Below are 22765 nucleotides of genomic sequence, written 5' to 3'. Positions count from 1 at the left end.
GTCATAGTTGTTATTAGAGACAAATGCAAGGAGCTCAGCCAGAAGACTTCTAGAATGAGAATGACTAAAACAATTGGCTTGATGAAATATTATCATTTCTGACTCAGTTTACAAGTATATATACAGATCAACCAATTGTATCACTGCTTACATTGAAGAAATTTGGTTGTCTTGCTGTGGCTCATGCTATTCCAGTCTGCCAGAATTAGTAACTAACATCAGATATAGCATGGATACACAGAAGAATGCCGTATATCAGTTCCTGCATATCAGTTTCTTCTCATCCAATATTTTTTAAAAACAAAAAACAAATATTTTAAAACTATATTTTGTTCAATTAATATAACACGCCAATTTCTCCACTTGTCAGCAAATTAGAATTGTTGGTATTGGTCCACACAAACATTTCAGAACTATTTATTATATATACTAGTGGAAATACATACTAACCATAATGTTAGCAGAAGAGATCTATGAATATGATCATGCCTTGAGGAAAAATATTGTGGTTATCTTTTACACAGCAATAGGAGACTAATCCTTAATCATTGGAGTATCTGGAGATATCTACCAACTCCCAAAAATAGGTCATTACCAAGATGAGTTTATAATGCATCTATAAATGGTGTTCACACATTTTCCCTGTTCAGTTTCAAATGTTGAAAACTCAATGATAGAAAACAGTTTATAATATTAATACTCTGTTTGCTTGAACTGTTATTATGTCAACTACATTTGTGATCTACTTTAACCAATGCAATTATTTCAATGGGCAACTGTAAGAGGAACTGTTAATGAAAAGATCAGTAGCAGCAAACAATGTAATAACAAATCAGAGCGATACTGTGTAAGCCTCAAGCTTCTAACTCCTTCTTCTTTCTTCTCCTCTTCATCTCCTCATGCACAAGAGTACTTTTGAAGGAACTACACTTTCCTGTTATAACTGGACTTGGAGAATTCTACTTTATTTTAAATTTGATTAGTTAACAAGCAAAGATATCAATGAGCGCTTCTGGTGTGTGTCTGTCTGTGTCTCTGTCTCTGTGTGTACCTACAATCAATGGCAACCCCATTAATTTTCATTGGGTTTTCTTAGGCAAGGAATACTCAATTCTTTTCTCTGAAATATAGCCTACACAATCTGGTTTACATTGGTGATTGCCTATCGCACTACTAACTAGGGCTGACCATGCTTATCTTCCAAGACCATTTGCAAGTCTAGGATACTTAAGCCCTGTTGTTGTTGCTGTTGTGTGCCTTCAAGTTGTTTCCAACTTTTCTTGGAAAGCTTTGTTCAGATAGGGTTTGCCTTTGGCTTCTTTTGAGGATGAGATTGGGTGACTTGTCCAAGGTCACTCAATGGGTTTCGATGGCTAAATGGGGATTCAGACTCCAGTGCCATAGTCTAACCACTATACATGCTGGCTTTCTACCTTCCATTAAAACACAAAAACAGGAAGCTACAGTTTGTTGAAAAGCTCTCATGAATGAAGAAGGAAAAAAGAGGGGAGAGCACAAGATGCCAAGGCATATGCAGACTTGTTCTTGTAATGTTTTGTCAGTGTTTAAACAGAGCCAACCTGTTCACTGTTACCTATTTCCCCTAGAGTTTGGATATGTTAGTGTTAGCAATCAAATTATAACATTCAATTGTTAAAGAAATTTAATTTGTTAAGATGATCATGCTGTGAACATGAATTCAATTAATTGGTTAAATTAAAATGTTACACTTCAAAATATAATTTAAGATTATGAAAAATTGACTAATAATGAACAAGAGATGATACTTTACTTTAAAATATTGTTATTCTTAGTGGCTTTGTTGTTGTGTGCCTTCAAGTCGTTTCCAACATATGGGGATCCTATGGCAAACCAGTATCTACTTAAATGATTAAAACAACAAATGTTGAAGCAAATGATTATTTTAAAAAGTGAAATAGCCATAGCAAATTAATTTCCGTGCTCTGAGAGAAATTTAGGGGCAGGGAGTTTGCTCAGTTCCTGAAGGGTCATGTACCTCATGGAAACTAAGTATTCACTTTACAACTTACTACAGAATTCTCTGGAACTGTATTTCAGATGCCAGATATTCCTCAGCAGACATAACTGCAGAGAATACTCCCTACAGGTAGAAGTTTGAGGACCTTTTGATTAAGAGGTGACTACTTAAACTTGCATAGATATAGTATTAGTGGTTTCAGTTACCCTATTTAACATGATGATTTTCCTCTTACCTTTAAAAACTATGATATTAGTATTACACTTCCCGAGACCAAAATATTAAAATGTTTGATTTTAGTAGTGGCCACACTGACAGTTTTTGGGTGGTTCTATGTCTGCTCTGCTTTTCTCCAAGTTTGAATTTGATCAACGGATTTAGGATGAGATCTGTTGGGCCTTATGCAAATCCATTCCCATGTAGACAGTGTAGTTGATGCTCTTGATTTTTATTTTTATCTTTTCCAAAAGAGAGAGGATAAAAACCATATATTTTAAGACAGGGAGTCCTTGTAAAGTCTTAATTATGAGTCCAGCAGCCAGTAAGTAGTTTAATAAGTGAGCTGGCTAATTTACTGTTCAGTTTGTCACAAAGTGCTAGGGAGACAGATTTCAGAAGTTATTATTATTAAAAGAAACTTCATTACTTAAAAAGCAATAATATTTTAATTACATGTTGCATGACTGAGCAAAATAATAATTCATATTCTTGAAAGTAATAACCAGGCCTACCCCCTACCTGCTCAACTGAAGAAATAAGATTTAAAAAGACAGACCCTACTTTAATAGGGTCAGTGTGATGAATATTTAATATTGCCATTTAGTGTGCCTGTGTGTGGTACCCAGTTTGTTGGTCTGTGAGTTCTTGTATTCTAAGCTTAAAGTATATTTGGCTGCATCTGAAATGTGTAAAAGCTACATTACAGTTCAGTTTTTTTTCCATCACAGTTTACAGTATACTTTAAATACATTTTCATATAGATAGATAAATAGAACACCTACAGACTTGCCCTTTGGATCAATAACTGAAACCATGCACTCTCATCTAGTGTCCAGCTTTGATATTAATTATTTTTAATAAAATCTGAACACTGTAGGAAATGGAGACAGCTCGTCCCATTGAGGGAAAAACATCTACCAATACTGAAGCTACCACAGTGTTTGGGATTGCAAAAGGCCCCCCATCCAGAAATGTCTGGTGCAGCAGTAGGTCATGCCACAATTGCTGTAGTCGGTGATCGGAGCTCTTCCTTCTAATTTTATAACTATTCAGAGGAAAATACAGTCAGTCCTGGAAGTACAGCACAGTAACTTTATCCAAAGTGTAACAGAGTTGGATCCTTGCTCCTGCTCTGTTCTATTGGTTGGGGAATTCCATAAACACAGATTGCTTTCTGCTGGCAGAACATAACTGTGGGATTACAACAAAATATTCAGTCATTTCAGTTCTTCATATTGTAGCATTGTATCTATTATAAACAGAATTTGTGGGGCCCCAGTCCCTGTGTCCTAGCTACATGTCTGTCTACAATTAAAGGTCTAGCTGCGATTTATTTTGTGATGGCATTTGTTCCGTCCAAAGCTTGGAATATTCATTTCTTAAAGTAATTCATTATTAATTATATGTTTTTAAAAAAGAAAGTAACTTGTTGATGCTACTTCTGGCTTATTTTTTTAAAGAGTAACTTGTTACTTTACTATTAATAGTGCACTGCCTTTACTTATTTTCCATCATTATTTTTTAAAACAAAAAAACCCTTAAATTTAAAAAAAATTCTCCACCCCACAATGGTTTAGAAGTAATGAGTAAACATTAGTCATGCCAAAGAAAACGTCACCAGTCACTGTATTACTTTTAAAAACCTGTCACTTCCAAGCTTTGGTTCTATGTAGTTTTAAGGGGACAACCATTAGGGCCTCAACATTAATAGTAGCAATGTGAAGACTGGACTATTTAATGTTATTTTGTTTAGCTTATAGATAAGCTTTTTATTGTATTACTAAGAAAGCAAAAGCATTTTAATTAAGGCAAAAAGTAAGACTAGTTCTTAATTTCTTGCCAACAGTGCTTCTATTGTAACAATCATGTATAATTCTGTATATATAACTTATTATTATTGTACATTATGAACAAATAAATAAGCTAATATGATGAAACAGTGATATATTTGTTTTAAATTCTTGTGGTTTGCTGTTGTGTGCCTTCAAGTCATTTCTGACTCATGGTGAGCCTAAGGGTTTTCTGGGGCTGAGATTGTGTGACTCGCCTAAAGTCACCCAGTGGGTTTCCATGGCTGAGGGGGGAACTGAATCCTGCCTTCAGAGTCATAGTCCAATGCTTGAACCACTACACCCAACTCTCTCTCTCTCCACTGTAAATTATAGAGTTTATATTCTCCATTGAAAAAAAACTATCCAGCTTCACTCAGCTTAGAAGCCTGTTAGACCCATCACTAAGCTGGTGCTTTTTCTTCCATCTCCTCCCAGTGCTTTCTGTCTTACTAGTATGTGTGTGCATGTGTTGACTAGGGGTCAGAAACTTCTCAGTTATCCAGAACTGGACGCATGTTGTGGAAAGACCAGAACTGAAGATTAAAGTAGATTGGTCCTTCAGAGTCCCACCTGACACCAGCTGTAAGCATTTGAACCAAACCTCAAAGCTTCCTATCACAAAGAACCATACTCTTGAGGAGCCCTATTTCTTTTAAGGGACACACAGTCAAACAGCCCATTCATTCTCTTATTCTTTTATATACAGTATTATTTTTCACCACCTCCTCCATAACGATATGCCTGATTGAAACTGGGGTCTACAGTGGCCATGGATCGGAAGAGCTACAGTTGTTGTTGCTGTTAACTGCCTTCAAGTCAATCCCAACTCATGGTGACCCTGTGAACCACCTCCAAGGCCTCCTCTACTCAATTGCTCTACTCAAGTCCCTTTAGGGTGGCCCACGCAGCCCATACCCCCAGTGATGCTCCTGAGTCCAACACAATCTGGAGAACCAAATTTACTAAGAGCTGTACTAGGAGATGGCAGGGACATATATCATGCCTTCCTATCTATACAGTGCAACTGCCTTAGAAAACCCCAAACAGGCAAGCACTGAGGTATTTCCTAATCTCTTTCAAGATGTTCCCTCCCTTGGCTGGTGCTTTGAAATAAGTGGCACAAGTGGATCTATGAATAATATAGCTGGGGGATTCTGGGAGAGGCAGTCCAAAAAGATTTTTTCCAAGCTCTGTGCTTTGTCTGTGGAGGAACAGATGGCCAGTTACTTGTATGCCATGCACAGAATAGGCAGAGACACAATGGGAATTCACATGATAAGTAGATAAAAGCAAGAGTTGGAATCAAAGGGGGAAAAACATAGAAGTACATTAATATGCATACATTTTAAACATTAACTAGAAAAGGTCACTTGCCACGCCTCCACTTGCCTTGGCAAATGGCAGAACATTTCCATTGAACACTGAAGGTGGTGGTGCATGTTAAACTGGACTCTGCTAATGCATGTGCTAATACCCACATTTCAGCTTTTGGAGGTGAGTCCTAAATGCAGTATTTTGAAAAGCTTATACATCCATCATGTTATAAGCCAGGAAAAACTGTCCACATGCATATAATTATAAAATTGCTAGATATGTTGTAAAACCATGGTGAATATATATATATATATATATATATATATATATATATATATATCTCACAAAAGTAATAAACTAAGGGAATTGTATAGATTTTCAAAATGTTTACTACATATCCAATCATTACTGTCTTTAAAATTACAATCCATTGAAGGAAAAGCAGGTTGCTGGTCAAAGTTAGTCCGCAGAGATATGGTGTCATCCGTGTTCATCCTGTACCTTCCAGTTTTACATCAATAACATCTACACCTGTTTGTCCAACACAATACAGCATCGGTTCACCCATCTTGTGTGTAGAAACCATCACAGAGCTAATAGCATAAGCACAACTTTGATCACAACCACTATGGCCATTGGCAAAATGACTGATCTTGAATCACAAAAACTAACCTCAAAATACAATTCTCAGTGAAGACATTTCAGACATTGAGCTGTCAGTCCAGCAATTGTTGGGAGCAACCAAGCCTATGAACCATCCCAGTCATATATGTGACGGGGAGAGGAGCAGGAATAAAGATGTTTTACCATTTTTTGCCATGTCAACACAAAATGGTAGGCATGGCACATGGCAGTAATGCCCTCCTAAAATGTCCTTCTCTAGTGAAATAAATACAATGTTTTAAAAGTACATAACTAAATAACTAAATAAAAGATTTAACAAGTAGTAGTCCTCTTCCAGAGTTCAACATGAGACAGATCCAGGACTTGGTTGAGCCAGGCCAAAATATTAGACAGCTTCTTTTTCCATTCCAGCCCAAAGTTAGTAAAAGGTAAGCCACCTCAGTTCTTGGCTGCCCCAAATAGGGTCAGAAACCAGAGTAATGCTCTACTCCCTTCTCTCATTCCTGCCCCAGTGCCAGTACACTGTGTTGCATTACCTAGGCTGCATCCGCACTGCAGAAATAATCAAGGTTGACACCATTTTAACATTTTAACCATGGCTCAATGTTATGAAATTCTGGGAATTGTGGTTTGCTGTAGCACCAGAGCTTTCTGACGGAGAAAGCTAAATGTCTCACAAAACTACAGTTCCCAGAATTCCATAGCATTCAACCATGGCAGTTAAAGTGTTGTCATCCTGGATTATTGCATCCCTAGTGTCATTGATTTTGCTGGTCATTCTTATTCATTTATTTGTGTAGCTTTTCTTTTCCTGATTCTTTGTCCATGATGTTTCTTCCATAAAGACACTGTAGGTCACTGTTGAGATTTCTCTGTCCTCAAGTCCAGGATATGGGCTGTGTCACAACAAACATGTCTGAGCACCTGTGTTAATTTAATTAAAAGAGAAAACTTGATTTCTAGGAACAATCATATGACTGAAAACCTTGGCTTTAATTAAAAAAAAAAATCCTCATGCATAAACACACTGCACTATTTCAACCATTGTTATTACCTGTTGGGGCCCTTTTATCTTGCATGCCCAAAGTATTATGTCAAGGAAGTCCTTTCATCAGATTTAGGGAGATCTTTGGATTTCACACACTGAAATCAAAACTACTTAAGGGCTTCATCGCCATAGCCTCTCTAATATCCCATTACAGACTCTCTTTGTTTTAAAAATGGAAAATGCTCATTTGTTTGCTGTGCCAAAATGAAACCTTGAGGCATCTCGATCTGCAGACAAAAGCAATAAACATCCTATCAGGCACCACACTTTTCAACATATTCATATAATTCATTGTCATTGTTCTGTTCCTAGGGGTGAGCTTAAAAATAAAATGAAATAAAGAAAAATACCAATTAAATCTGCTACTATTTTGCCAGTCAGTAAAAGCTGCCATGCTTACATCATAAAAGGAAGAAGGTTATCTTATTAGAGAAATAACCCGGGGGAGCTGTGCCCACTTCCTCTGTGGTTGTCTTCGCTTGAGATGAGAAGTGGTTCTTCCCATTATGTATTTATCTCTAATCACTAAACTCCTGTGAACTAAGAAGGATGTTTAATTAGCTTTCATTTGCTTGTAACAAGCAAACTTTGTTTTGAATGGATTCCATACAACATTTTGATTCTCTCCCCAAGAACAAAATGGATTTTCTTTCCCATCCAGTTGATTTTTATCTTAGCCCACACACAGTGGGATATATGGTATTTCTTTGCATTACAAATTCTAAATTCAGGCACATCTGCTCCTACTAGATAAAACAGTTCTTCGGCAGAACATGATTCAGGTCTGAGAAATGTTCTTATTTTCCCACAGACAATACCAGCCTTACCAGCCTAAATAAATGTGTGTCTTCTACTAAAATTACTTTGAAATGTAAATACAAATGTTTCCTCTACATAAATCTGTTTGGATTCTTTGATGAACTAGCCCAACCTGTCCTAAACTATCACATATATTTACATACATGTTGTTGTTGTGCACCTTCAAGTCGTTTCTGATTTATGGCGACCCTAAAGTAAACGTATCATGGGGTTTTCTTGGCAAGATTTGTTCAGAGGTTTGCCATTGCCTTCCCCTGAGGCTTAGACCATGTGACTTGCTCAAAACTGTCCATTCTGTTTCATGGTCAAGCTGGGAATCAAACCCTGGTCACCAGAGTCATAGGCTCAAACTACTATGCCATGTTGGTTCTCATTTATATACTAATTATTACACTGCATTACATCTGCATTTACTCCAAGGAGTATGATCCTCAGTTTTAAAAAAATGGACAACCCTGTGAGCCAGGTTACATGGAGAGATAAGGACTAGACCAATATCACCAAGTGACCACTATAGTTACCAAGTACTAGCCTGAGGTCACCAAGTAAACAAATGTCACGTTCCTACATGTAATGGGAATTCTCAGCAGTTCTGTCATGAAGTTGGTCTTATAAATTCTTCTGTGATGATATTATTCCCAGATATCCTAAAGGCACAGGTTTCCTTCTGATCTTGGAAGCTAAGCAAGATCAGCCCTGTTTAGTATTTGGATGGGAGACTGCCAATGAATACCAGGTACTGTAGGTGATGTTTCAGAAGAAGAAACTGACAAAACAACCTCTGAGGATTCCTAAGAAAACCCTATAAAAAACTGATGGTAGTCTCCCAACTGATGTCAACAGGTAACTTGAAGACATTTGCTGTTGTGTGCCTTCAAGTCATTGCTGATTTATGATGACCCTAAGGCAACGCTATAACTGTTTTCTTGGCATGGTTTGTTGAGCGTTTTTTCCCCGTTGTTTTCCCAAGGCTGAAAATACGACTTGCCCAAAGACACCCAGTGGGTTTCCATGGTTGAGCAGGAATTTGAACCCTGGTTTCAAGTTGTAGTCCAACACTCAAACCACTACATCACACTGGCTCTCTGTGTGTGAATGCATGTATACTTGCACAGAGCAGTTGCATGTTTTTCAGCTATCTTTTCTTGGAACATTTGGTAAGCCTTTCCCATCCCACTCAAGGAGTATAAAGTGCTACAGCTCACATTTCCATTACCTTCCCCATAAGAAGCATCTGCTCTCCTCCAAATGTAATTGTGTACTGCAATCATCTCTAGGACTTCTTCCAGGCTCCCTTTATTTTGGAGGCAAGGCCACAAATAAACCATTATAAGTCACTGTACCCCAATGATTTTCCAGTGGGGGAGATCACTTGGGTTATTATGTTTTCAGGGATTGTTAAAAACTTTGTCTTCCCTGGGTCTTTTGTAGTCCTTTTTTAAAAAAAAAATGCTGTCTTATCTCTGGAAGATTCACTGTTTTAAATTGCTTTTGAATTGTTAATTACAGAAGTAAATTGTTTTTGCTTACGTGTAGTTGAAGATTTAAAAATATGCTTTGAGGTAAAAGTTATGAATACATTAACAAATTAATTATTTATTCTATTTGTAAGATCCAGACTTCAGGTATTAACTAGGTGTGGTATTTTACAATGGAAGCATTAGTTTGTTGAGCTTCGGTGTTGAATTCCAATCTTTTAAAGAAGGGAAGGGCAACATCAGTGGGTTGCAGGTGGGCAGGTGACATTTTGGTTTTCTGGATCTTACCACAGGTCACAGTATCCCTTCTACACATGCTTAGATTTGGCAGAAACTGGAAGCAGATTCTCCCTTTTGCCCATTGGAAAAAGTGTGCCTTTGCCTTAAAAGAAAGGGCAGTTTGTTTTCTCCAGCAATTAGTATTCAGACACCTATCAGAGCTAGCAAGAGTGATTTGACCAAAAATTGTGATGTTCACCATTTTGGGAAATGGCTTTGCAAAACGGTTTCCCTGCCCCAATGAGTCTATCCATTGATTCTTCAGTAAATTTACTTAGGAGTAAGTCACCCTGAATTTAGTGGAGCGTAACTTCAGTGTAAATCTATGATTCCCACTCTCCTCCTTGAAACACAATATGCCATTGTTTTTAAACCTTCCCCAAAACCATCTTTGTTTTTTTGTAATACAATCTTACTTATTTTAGCGCTTACACCTCCTTCCAACAAGACAAACCATTTTGATATGAATTAAAATATTGGCACCATTTCAAAGCAGACTGTGGCCACAAACATTTGGCCAGACAACACAATATATTTCACACGTTTTTGCAGAGGTGATACCCCAGATGTAAAAGACTATCACTAGTAGTAAAAGACATGTTAGTCATAGTATCTGATTTTCCTTACCAAAGTATCTTGCATCTAGCGTGTTTCAGTTTTGTAATTAGTCACTGGATGATAAACACAAGCTCAGCTTGTAAGCCTTATTAACTGATACATGTTTCTATGAGGAAATCCTTTTGTGAGAAGGCAAATAAGATAATTGTGAGTAATATGATTCCCTTTGACAAATAAGTTTGATCCTCAGAAAATATCAATGTGTCGTGCTGAGCCTTCAACAGACATTTTTAAAAAATCTTTATCAGTTAGGCGTTTAGGGCTTAGCTATGCCACAGCTGAAGACTCAGTTTTCAGACCATATCCATTTTGAGAACAGAATGCTCAAGAAGAGTCTAAAAACTGATAGAAAAACAAGTATATCCATCAAAATAAAAGAATGAGGTTTGCTAGGAACACATCAGGACTGATTGGGAGGAACTGGACTAATCAGCAAAAACAATGAAGTCATTAATTAAAAGAATTAAGTGGGCTGTTGAGCAGAAACAAATAAATTATTACTTAGGAAATGTCTGGGACACTGCAGAATGAATAGATGAAAAACTAGGAATCATCCATTGATGATTAACCTCAGAGCTAAATAACATCTGGAGAACAAAGAACTGAGGAAGTGGGTAAAAGCTATGGAGGGAAACCCGAAACTTCACAAACTAAGGGTGCCTCATTCTCTCCCAACACCCCTAGGGTTTGGTAAGTATGAATGTCTGTGTAAATTGATCAGTGTTTTCTAATATAGGTAACTTGAACTGAAAAACGGATCAGTCTGCGGCATTGTTTTCTGCCCTGAAGTTGGGTGTAAAAGGTGCAAAATCTCGGAGTCCCTTTGTGACATCCCATATTGTAGAGTAGGCAGCGCTGGGCTTGTCTAGATGGGCTCAGAAAGCAGACCATTTTTCGGGGTGGCGGGGCAGAGAACAGGATGAATTCAAACAGTCTGAAAAATAAGATTATGAAGACTTAATGAAATATATGATAATTTGATATTCATTTTGAGTGGCAAAGATGAATTGAGAAGATACTCTCAGGCAAAAGGAGAGGGAGAGAAAGAAACGCCTGTAGACTTTTCGAAAAAGGGAGATACAGTAGGTCCAAGATTTCTTTATCCAGGGAAGTATGTCAGCTATAGTAGCAATTTAACAACTTTTTACTATCACTTCTGGTCAACAGAGAACAATCTGCATTCTCTTCTTATTGCCGCAGATAAGGAAGAAAAACGATGGTCCACATAACTCACCAAAATGTTTGAAAGTGCCTGCCCAGGCAAAAACTGAAGGGAAGATGAAAGGATCTGTTTCACTTTCCTGAACAAATCAAATCCTGAGGGTGAAAAAACCCACTCAGCTTATAAAGGCTACACTGTGACAGCTATGAATTATGAGTTTTGCTCACAGCTCTTCTTTAATTTGATCTGATAAATTAAACCATACAGAACACTGACACACATTGTGAATGGAAGTTCTTAAGGCAGAGAGAACTATAGCCGGGGGCATATTTCAGAGCCTTCAGTTAAATGCATCTGCTCAAACTTTTACTATTAATTTATTGTTAAACGCATACTATGAAAATTTTAAAAGAGAAAGTAAATCATACCTAAAATGGAATTGCTAAGTAACTATGAATTATGGAAGGACACATTTGAATGGCTGATTATTCCTATGCAAAGTCAAGAATCGATGGTGCTTTCAATCCCAAGATGACAAAACTTACTGATCAAAAGTCTCTTTTGAAGGCTACAATATCAGCAAAACACAACTTTTAGTAAATAACTTTTCCAAACAGAACCTATATATCAATGAGAAGTTTTTTTGTGACGAAAAACACACATTGGGAAGATCAGTAAAATAATTTGTCCATTTAAGCTTTTAACTCCTTCAGCTGCCACAATCAATTGATCAACTTGTTAGGATATAAACCAGCACAGGCTCTCTTAGTGTACTGCCAGAATGATGCATTGAACTAAATTAGACATTTGTTGTTAACTGCCTTTGAGTCGACCTCAAGCCATGGGGACCCTATGGATGAGGGACCTCCAAGTCACCCTATCCTCTTCTTCTTTTCCTATTGCCCTCCACTTGACCAAGTATTATAGTCTTTTCTAGTGAGTCCTTTCTTCTCACAATATGCCCAAAATAGGACAACCTCCCTTTAGTCATCTTTGCTTCCAGGGAGAGTTGGGCCTGATCTGCTCTAGGATCCATCCATTGCTCTTTTTAGCAGTACGTGGTATTCTCAGAACTCTTCTCCAGCACCACTTCTCAAATGAATTGATTTCCCCCCTATGAGCCTTCTTCAGCTTTCACAACCATACATAGAAATAGGAAATGTGATGGCCCAGCCAATCTTAACTTTGATGTTTAATGATATATCTTTACACTTCAGAGCTATGTCTAGGTCCTTCATAGCTGCCCTTCCTGGTCCTAGTCTTCTTCTGATTTCTTGACTGCAGTCTCAGCTCTGATTGGTGATTGAGCTCAAATATGGGAAATCTTGGACTATTTCAATCTCTTCATTGTCTACTTTAAAAGTACAGAATCATAGAATCGTAGAGTTGGAAGAGACCACAAGGGCCATCCAGTCCAAACCCCTGCCATGCAGGAAATCCAAATCAAAGCATCCCCGACAGATGGCCATCCAGCCTCTGCTTGAAGAGCTCCAAAGAAGGAGACTCCACTACACTCCGAGGGAGTTTGTTCCACAGTCGAACAGCCCTTACTGTCAAGAAGTTCCTCCTAATGTTGAGGTGGAATCTCTTTTCCTGTAGCTTGCATCCATTGTTCCGGGTCCTGTTTTCTGGAACAGCAGAAAACAAGCTTGCTCCCTCCTCAATATGACATCCTTTCAAATATTTAAACAGGGCTATCATATCACCTCTTAACCTGCTCTTCTCCAGGCTAAACATCCCCAGCTCCCTGAGTCATTCCTCATAGGGCAAGGTTTCCAGATCTTTCACCATTTTAGTCGCCCTCCTTTGGACACGCTCCAGTTTCTCAATGTCCTTTTTGAATTGTGGTGCCCAGAACTGGACACAGTATTCCAGGTGGGGCCTGACCAGAGCAGAATACAGTGGCACTATTCTTTCTCTTGATCTAGACACTATACTTCTATTGATGCAGCCTGAAATTGCCTTGGCCTTTTTAGCTGACTGATCACACTACTTGGACTCCCAGATCCCTTTCACACGTAGTTTCGTTCAGCCAGGTGTCAACCATCCTATATCTGTGCATTTTATTTTTCCGCCCTAACTGCAGTACCTTACATTTCTCTGTGTTGTATTTCATTTTGTTAGCTGTGGCCCAGCTTTCTAGTCTATTCAGGTCATTCTGAATTTTGATCCTGTCCTCTGGAGTATTAGCTATTCCTCCTAATTTGGTGTCTTGCAAATTTGATAAGTATGCCCCCAATTCTGTCATCCAAGTCATTGATAAAGATGTTGAATAGCACTGGGCCCAGGACAGAGCCCTGTGGGACTCCACTGGTCACTTCTCCCCAGGATGAAAAGAAGCCATTTTTAAGCACCCTTTGGGTTCGGCTGGTCAACCAATTACAAATCCATGTAACAGTTACCTTACCTAGCCCACATTCTACAAACTTGTTTTAAAGAATGTCATGGGGAACTTTATCAAAGGCCTTACTGAAATCAAGATATACTATATCCACAGCATTCCCTTCATCTACCAAGCTGGTAATTTTAGCCAAGAAAGAGATCAGATTTGTCTGGCATGACTTGTTTTTCTGAAACCTGTGTTAACTTTTTGTGATTATGGAACTGCCATCTAGATGTTCACAGATTCTCTGTTTAATGATCTATGGAGATCATCAGTGGCCATAATTTTTGTTTTCTTGATGGCCAGCTGTAAACCTGCCTTTGCACTTTATCTTGACCGTCTTCAATAATCTTTCCCTATCTCTGAAATTTTCTGCTTGTATTATGGTCTTTATTTATTATATCTGCTGTCAAGTCAGTTTTGGTTTATGAAATCCCTGTGAATGAGAGACCTCCAAAAGCCCCCACTACCAGCAGCCCTGGACAGCTCTTGCATTCTTGCTTCCTTTACTGAATCAAATCACCTGCATTGTGGGCTTCCCCTTTCCCTACTTCCTTCCACTTTGCTGACTATCGTCCTCTTTTGCAGTAGCAGCCATTCTTATGTATCTAATGAACTGTCATTTTTGTTGTTGTATGCCTTCAAGTAGTTTCTGACCTCTGGCGACCCTAAGGAGAACCTATCACAGGGTTTTCTTGGCAAGTTCTTTCAGAGGTGGGGGTGCCATTGCCATCCTCTCAGTCTGAGAGAGTGTGACTTGCCCAAGGTCACCCAGTGAATTTTCAAGGCTGAGCTGGGTTTCAAACCCTGGCCTCCAGTCCTAGTCCAATGTTTTAACCACTGCACCACATTGGCTCCTTAGCAACTGGGCTTTCATTCAAAATGACTACTTTTATTTGAAAGATTATGAAACATGCTCTAATTATTGCCACTGAGCAGATCAAATAATTTCAGTGCCTTTGCACTGGGGAGGAGATCCACATTAAAAAAATAGCCCACCATTAGCAGATGAGATAAGAGACCTAATTTATGAAGTGTCCAGAAGAGACACCAATTGCCTATAACTAGACATTCCCACATGAGGTCACGGGAATTTTCCTCAAAATTCAATATTTGTACATAAATAAGGAGTACTGTGGTACTTTAATAGGCAAACAGATTTATCCTAAACATTGGACACATCCATTTTCAAAGTCATGCTGTTGCTTCCTTCACAGATTTGTAAAAGACCATGTTGAATTCTAATCCAAGAAAATGCTTTACAGTGGGTATTTGATAGCCAAAGACAGCATGACATTAATTCAAGTGTGGAAAGCAGCCTTCACCAGCACTGGCAATGGAAAGAAATGCTGGCTATGGCACTTCAGCAACATCTGTACAGTGACATGATTCTGACATCTTCAGTAACTGATCAAACACCTTTTGTTAAGTCTTGGTTTTTCAGAGTAAATAGTCACCCTTGGCATCTCCTCAAGCAAGATATGGACCATGCCACACAGGGCAGGTAACCTAATGAAGATTAGCCCCTTACCCTTGGAAGACTTTTTGGCTATCAGCCCCTCCCTGGATAGTTTTAGGGTGCATCTACACTGCTAAAATAATGCAGTTTAATATCACTTGAGTTGTTTGGGCTCCATCCCACAGAATCTTGGAATTTGTAGGTTAGTGAGGCATCAGAACCCTTTGGCAGAAAAGGTGAAAGACCTTGTAACACTACAAATCCCAGGATTCCACAGGATGCAGCTACAACACTTAAAAGCGCTATCAAACTGCATAATTTCCAGTGTAGATGCACCTGCAGAATGCCTAAAGAGGAATACTGCTGGCTACCAATAGGCCATAGGAGCCAATTACAATACTCTCTTTATAAGGAATAGGACTTATCGTGGTAGGAAATCCTCCACTGATCAAAATGAAAGGACATCAGTCTGCTTTGATGGAAGTTTGATAGGAAACTGTAGGGGAAAGGGCCATTTTTTTTTGTATATGGCACTTTGAGTTACAGAATGAATGGAAGCTATGTATGCTTGTCCCCCCCCCCCCCAATACAAATAGAGGAAGGAGCACTGTATGGCAATGGTATGGCAGACCAAAATACAGATTGCCAAACAAACTGTTGTTGTTTTTAATTATTAAATTATTTTCTATATGGGATCCAAAGCAAGGTCTTGCTGACTCCATCCGCTGCATAAAGGAGAGTGGAGGCTATCAATATGGTTTATTTGCAAATATTGATGACATATTACAACCCTTTCCTAGGGTGTCTAAGCAGAAAATACTTACAACTTGACTGCATTTTGGTGTGAGGTGAAGCCAGATACCATACACTGATCTATACATTTAGCAATATTGATGTAGATTTTTTTTTTTTTAAAAAAAAAACCCTTCCTAAACTTTTAAGAATCAAAGCACTTCCTGTTCAGGATGCAAGCCCAAGTGGCCATGCAGAAACCTGTTCTGAAAGGACCTCAGTTCCTCCTGAAACTAGTACTTGTGGCTCAGGTGCCCGGATGCTCCCTTTGAAGCACGCTGCTATTGATTACAAAGTGCTTCAAAGTGTTGAAAGGCACATCAAATAACAGGAAATGGTAGTACATGGAAGCAATTTTCAATTCTTTTCATTGTAGATGATGATCTGCTCTGTGTGTACTTGTCATACCTTCCTCAAGCAGGAAAATAAATCACAGGCACAATGAAATTCATAAGATTCACCAATCAACCCTGGTCTTGAACTGTTGCTGTCTGCAAGATTAGCATAACTTTGGTACAACTGCTGCTGTAGTTTTTCACTATGCAGGTCAGTCATATTCTAAGCATTCTTATGCTGCTGCATGAGTTTAACTGGCTATAAAGTAAAATTTCCTCCACTGTCTAGGCTGTCAATGCAATGTGGCCCTACCATAAGGAAATCAGATGGGATGCCCGGGGTACTTGTACTATCTTGAAGACTCTTGACCAAAGCAAGGTAGTGTACAAATAAGGAATAGAGCAACAGGGAAAGGCTGGACAGGAAAGAGATTGACTGAAGGGGACAGAAAGAATAAGACTGGATCCTTACATCTTTACACAACACACTAAGAAAATGCTTAGGAAAAAAGGGAGAGCTTTGAGAAAAGAGATGATGCTCTGCCCTTAACCCCCACCTAATGATTTTTGGGGGTTGTGTCTGGTCATCAGATACAAGAGCCAGTTCTATGGATGGAGAGACGGATGGAATTTAATCCTCCAGTTCAAAGCCTATCAGGGCCCCCTCTTACTGCCAACTTTAGTAAGACCCAAGAACATTGGGTGAGTGTGAATGTGTGTATACTGAAAAGCTGTATGGTGGTTGAAATTTCTGTTTATTATTGCCCAATCTGGGCCAGAACAGGGTGCTAGTGTGGCTGAAACAAGGCAGTGAGTTAGAAAGAGGACAGTAACTGGTGCAAGGGATGGTAGAAGTGGGCAAAGGCCTTCTTCTGTTTTACCAGAACACCTCCACAGCCCACTGGCCAAATTAACATATCCTTTCTATAAAAGCTAGTGATATTTAAGTCCATTTCTTTAAATTATAACTCACATTAATGTCCATGCAATCAAGAAGTATATAACAGACACACATAGTAGACATAGGTACTAAAATAGGTCCCCAAAAAAGCCTGACTGCTACAGCTTTTATTACATAGCATTTTATTACATATACGTTCATGTTCCAATCACTGTATTAGGCATTTTACTGTTCTTTGTCCCAAACTGCATGTTTGCAATAAAGAAATAGTGTCCTTGCACCTGTTTTTGAGAGCGGGTGGCATGATTACATTCATACTCATAATTACATCCATCAGTCTCATAAAATGTAAGAGCATGGAAAAGAATTAAGTCTGTGCTCATATACAAAACAATTCTTACAGAGGTTACCTACGCATATATAAAATGGGGGGGGGGGGGCAATGAACCACTTAAATAAGCATGCCTGTAGTTTTCCACCCATGGATTTGGGCTAAAATTATCCTGCAATGTAAATTGCCAGTCTTAAGAATATTTACTTAAAGCATATGAAACCTAGGACTGATTTCTTGAGTTTATGGAGGCAGGCAACATTTCTGCAGAGGAAAGATTGAAATGATCCAGTGTCTTTTTAATGACAGCTTTATTTTGCAAAAAAAGTATTGAAAGCATGTGAAGTCAAAACGTTTATCTATCCCTTGACATATTCAGCTTAGAAAAAATAACATGCTCGGGGGGGGGGGGGACAGATTAGCCATCTTAAGAACAAATTACAATTATTTCGCCCCTCTCTAGGCTCTGTACAGACTGGCCTGACACACGCACTGACTCTACCCCCAGGTGCCTTGACGCCATATGCCGCTCCACATGGTGCGTGGAATCATGATGCTCCTCCGCTGCTGTGTCCATATACCACACTGCCATGGCTATGGGGCCCTTTTGAGGGCTTTTTTTGGCTCCTTTTTGTGCCCTCAAAAGGCCGGATCGAGGCCGCAGTGTTAGGTCTCTCGAGCCCCACAGTCCTGTACGTATTTTTTTCTTTAAAGTTACTTTTAGAAATCAAAATGCCAGTTTCTTTCTTCTTTCTTTTTCCAATGCCTGAAAAGGATACAGGCCAGAAACATAATCAGGAGAACAAGGGTGGGACCTTTCATCTCTTTGGTAGGATCTTCTTATAAAGTATACAGGCAGTACTTCAATACAGGCAAGACTTCAAAGGTTTACTTGCCGAATTTTAGACAAGAGAGCATATGGGATTTTTAAAATAAGCATCCATGGCACATTTGAAATGGATTAACCTTTAGTAATTTGCATTCACAATCTTCTCCTACTGAGAGACTTACATACAAGATATGTAACAGTACAGTACAGGGCAGATTTCAAAGAGATGTTTTACCAGTTTTATAAATCCCCCACACTTAACAATTTATAGCAGGAATAAACCTATATACCCTGCACTAAACTGTTTCATCTTAATCAGTCCACCTGATACTACTGATTTAGAAAAAGGCTATCCTCAAAAAAATTACTCTTTGACTTCATTCAGGGATAAAATTTCAATAAATACTAAAGTAAGAAAAGTCTATACAGTTGGTCCGCCTCTTCCGCAGGTTGCCTTCTGCGGACTTGAGCTCACACGAAAGTCAAGCCCCAATAGAAACAATGGGGCACACGCCCCATTATCCTTAATGGGATTTAAGCATATGCTCAATTCCCCTTACGCAGGGGGCGGGGGCGACTGTAATTTAAATTATAATCGTATTTTTTAAACATATGACAATAACAGTTTATAATAAAGTTAACAGGAACAATTACAGATGTTTTAAGCAAACAGACTGTGGTGAAAATTATCTGGCTCTCCAGTGGTGGCTGGATTGCAACTCCCAGTGAAGAATGCTGGGAGCTGAAATTCCACTGTATCTGGAAAGTCACACAGTTCCCACCTCAATCTAAATTATTAATTTATCAATAACTGCGCATTAGCTCTTTTGATCTACCAAAAAATACAATATTTATTGGAAAAAGCCATGAGACCAATCCACAGCAGCACATACACACCTTCTGCCTGTGGTGGAAACAGGGAGCAAGTAAGCAAGAAAGAGCAGCTCAAGGCCAAGTTCTTTCAAGGCTTGACTTCAGTAACTGGGATTCTGCCCCTCCCTGCAACATACAGAAATTAGAACACATTTGAAAGGTTCATGTCCAGAATGAAATGCGTCTATATTAAGGGAGTTCAGTGATACAGCTTTAAGGATGGGACTACTAAAGGTGCCAATGATTATAGCAGAAGCACCCCGAGACCTCTGGAATGCCATCCCATTATGCTGAGAGGAAGATGCTGGCATACACCCAATCCTTTTCTTTAAGGCTTTTCAGCCAGCTGCCAATCATCCCTATCTGATCTTAATGAGAAATTGATCAAACATTCTGAATTATCACCAAAGCCGCTGAGACATCTTCTAATTTAGTGCTGTGGATTTTTTCCTTGGCTCATGGGTATGACTGGTCAGTATGAACCCCCTTCCCCATCCCCCACTCCCCAAACTATAAAATTTAATCATCTTTGTATTACCAGATAAGGGACTGCTTATCATAAGAGTGCTCAACCCATTGTTGACTATATTGCTAGTGTGCTTCTGTATCAAGAGCATGTAGTAAAACTTACAAAGATATTTACGGAAAGGTAAAATAACCAATAGTTTATTTAATGCAAATTTAATACAGCCTTGAAAAGACTCTACTTATCTGCTCCAAAGAATCTATTACTTTACAAGAAACAAACCTTAATCCAATGCACCTTGTTGCTGGTTTAAACTATTTGAAAGATGATGGCTTTTTGTCAAACCCAAATTAAAGAGAATTGAATTGAGGTTTATAACTAAAAAAGCATGATCTGGATGTGCTGTCCTCTGTAGCTCTTGAATCATCAGGTGAATAGTAAACAGCTCAAACATCTTCTTGTTGCTCCTGGAAAATATTTTTTTTCAAGAATGTTATGCAGTAAAGAGACATCAAAATGATTATCCCATTGCAGTGATTCAAACACGGGTCTCTTTCACACTACACAATTACAACTTTTTGCTATCACTGTAACTGTCACACCTGCCTTCTATGGAATTTAGGGATTTGTAGTTTGGGCAGGCACTAGAGCTCTCTGGCAAATAATTCTAATACCATAATCCTGCAAATCCCTGGATTCCACAGGATGCATCCATGTGGGATAAACGTTAAAGTGGGATCCACGTTTATTATTGTACAGTGTGAAAGACTTTGGATTGTCAAATGTTGTTTAATTATAATACTCAGAATCCTTGACCACTGGCCTACTGACTGGGGCTTCTGGGAGTTGAGGCCAAACAACATTTAGGGACCATAGTTTTGGAACTACTACAAATGAGAAGTTGCTATTGCTTGTTACCAAGAGATATCCTATGGTGGCAGTAGTGGGGTTGGAAGAAGACATGAATTAATATTTATTTTAATTTTTCACATCTTCTTTCTTTTAGCCAATGCCCAGAGCGTTGTGTGTGAGAAGAAAGAGGTTGTGTGTATCTCTGCCCTTCCAATTGCCCCACATATTTTATTGCAGGTGAATTCAGAGGAGGAGATATGAGGCTGTATGGAAAAAAGAGTCTGGAAAGCCTTGATTTGAACAAATGTTGACAGAGTCATTCTAAAAGTGAGCTGGAAGATATTTGGCTGGCTGGCCACAATACCAGCTGGGGTTCCATATCTGCCTGTGTTTTCTTGAGTACCTTTATTTGGATCTTTCCAATTTCCCCTTGACTACTGCCTGACTTGTTTTGCAGTCTCCATGCCTGTTTCCTATTAATTTTAACACAAATGCTTCAATGCTACCTATATTCTGACTTGACTTCACAAAGATGATAAATATATCATTATTTTTTTTAAAAAAATGCTACAAAGTGCCTCAAAAGAATAAAAAAACTCACTTGATTTTTGATAGCTTTTGCAGCAGAATGCTGAGTTTTTCCAGTATCTGAGTATCTAGCTTAGGATTTCGAAGCAGCACTGAACAAGTACGGAAAAATGCCTCGTTACTGCAAGCTTTAAGAAACCGATGCAAAAACCCTGTAAAATAAAAAAAAAATGATAATGATAATTTGATTTTAGCATAGATGTGATATAATCAGTAATGTAATATAACTAGTAGAGCTGTAATAGATTACAACTAACTAGTATTATTCCACATTTTTTTCTTGAAAGCCATCAGAAACTAGAAAAGAGGAGGATAGTCTCAGTGAATGGAAATTACATAATTCAGGGAACTGCAACCAAACTTTTGCCAAGGCAGTGGAGGACCATATTACAGGCACACGTTCTCCTTCTTGCTGCCTCTCTAGACAAATTAACTGAGAATTGAAGATAATAGGTCAGGAACACTGCTACCCATTGCATAGAGACTTAACTATTGTATCTAGTAAACCCTGCTTTGAAGTCAAAATTAAAACACCCAAGCTAGTAAGAAATACAAACTTTCCAACCTTGAGGGAAGACTATCAAGCCATTGCATATACTAACAGCACATATAAGTGAAAAAAGAGAAAAGACATGGATGCTATAGCATATGCAGATGGGTATGCAATTCTTCCGCATGTGATGGGTTGCTTTATGGATTCTAAGAAATGGATTCTCTCACCAGTTTCTGTGATGGATCACTGATTCTCTGACACATGACCCCCCAAATATCTGGGGAATGGCTTTTGAAAGGAGGATTCTAATTTCCAGTCAGTGTTTTGTAGTTGTTAAGAGTATTCATTTTCTTTAAGATTTCCTTGTTCCAATCAGGAAACAGTATAATCAAAGTCAAGTGTTAGCCCTATACAATTATTCTACTCTCTAAAAACCCACTATGTCATGGTGTAGAAGTACAGGATTGTGAACACTCTTGGCCACTCGCCTGAATGTTTCAGGGCACATTCAAATGTTGAGCAAATTATTTCAGCATTTTGGCCTAAAGGGTTTAGTTTGCTCCTGCAGAATAATTTTGACTTCAAAGCTGTGGCAGGCCTCTTTGCTGCAGAAATCCTGTTTTTCACTTTGGTGATTCTTATGGCAAACCATTTTACTGTCAACATATTCAGTTTTAAGCTTAGTTATGTCTTAAGCTAACAGTTGTTGGTAATATCTGCTTTATGCATTCTTAGAGAATAGTTTGCCTCTGAGCTTCCCCTGTCAACCTGCTGAACTTGAATTGCCTATGCAGCATTTGATGCTCAAATTTCAGAGATCAGCGTGCAGTGAAAAGATATTTGCAAACAAATTTTCACTGGGCTGTTTCCCATTACTGGGAGATGGCTGAGACTACTGGATTGAAGAGGCAAGGATCTCACTTTGTCAACACCAAAGCAAACTTCCTATCAAATATGAGAGCAATTCACTAGTGCTGCAAACCAGTCAATTTTTAAAAAATTACTTATATGAATATGTGCATGTAAGGCATATGGCTTTTAATATCTTGTCTTTTCCAATGATGACAGACA

The 22765-nt window shown here is 38.6% G+C and overlaps 1 protein-coding gene across 1 annotated transcript in view; it reads right to left on the bottom strand.

The window, feature by feature from the left end:
- Nucleotides 1–19945: 19945 nt before the first annotated feature.
- CCDC138 (coiled-coil domain containing 138) overlaps nucleotides 19946–22765 on the bottom strand; it is a 44871-nt gene continuing 42051 nt past the window's right edge. The window contains exons 13-14 of the mRNA XM_042458415.1: nucleotides 21215–21353; nucleotides 19946–20228 (exon numbers count right to left, since the gene is read on the bottom strand). Coding sequence (XP_042314349.1) covers nucleotides 20045–20228; nucleotides 21215–21353 — 323 coding nt within the window. The 3' untranslated portion in view covers nucleotides 19946–20044. The remainder of the gene's footprint in view (nucleotides 20229–21214; nucleotides 21354–22765) is intronic.

This window comes from Sceloporus undulatus, chromosome 3 (genome assembly GCF_019175285.1).
Source record: "Sceloporus undulatus isolate JIND9_A2432 ecotype Alabama chromosome 3, SceUnd_v1.1, whole genome shotgun sequence".
Classification (NCBI taxonomy): Eukaryota; Metazoa; Chordata; class Lepidosauria; order Squamata; family Phrynosomatidae; genus Sceloporus; species Sceloporus undulatus.
The sequence above is the reverse complement of the archived record's forward strand: the minus strand, read 5'-3'. Positions and strand labels throughout refer to the sequence as shown.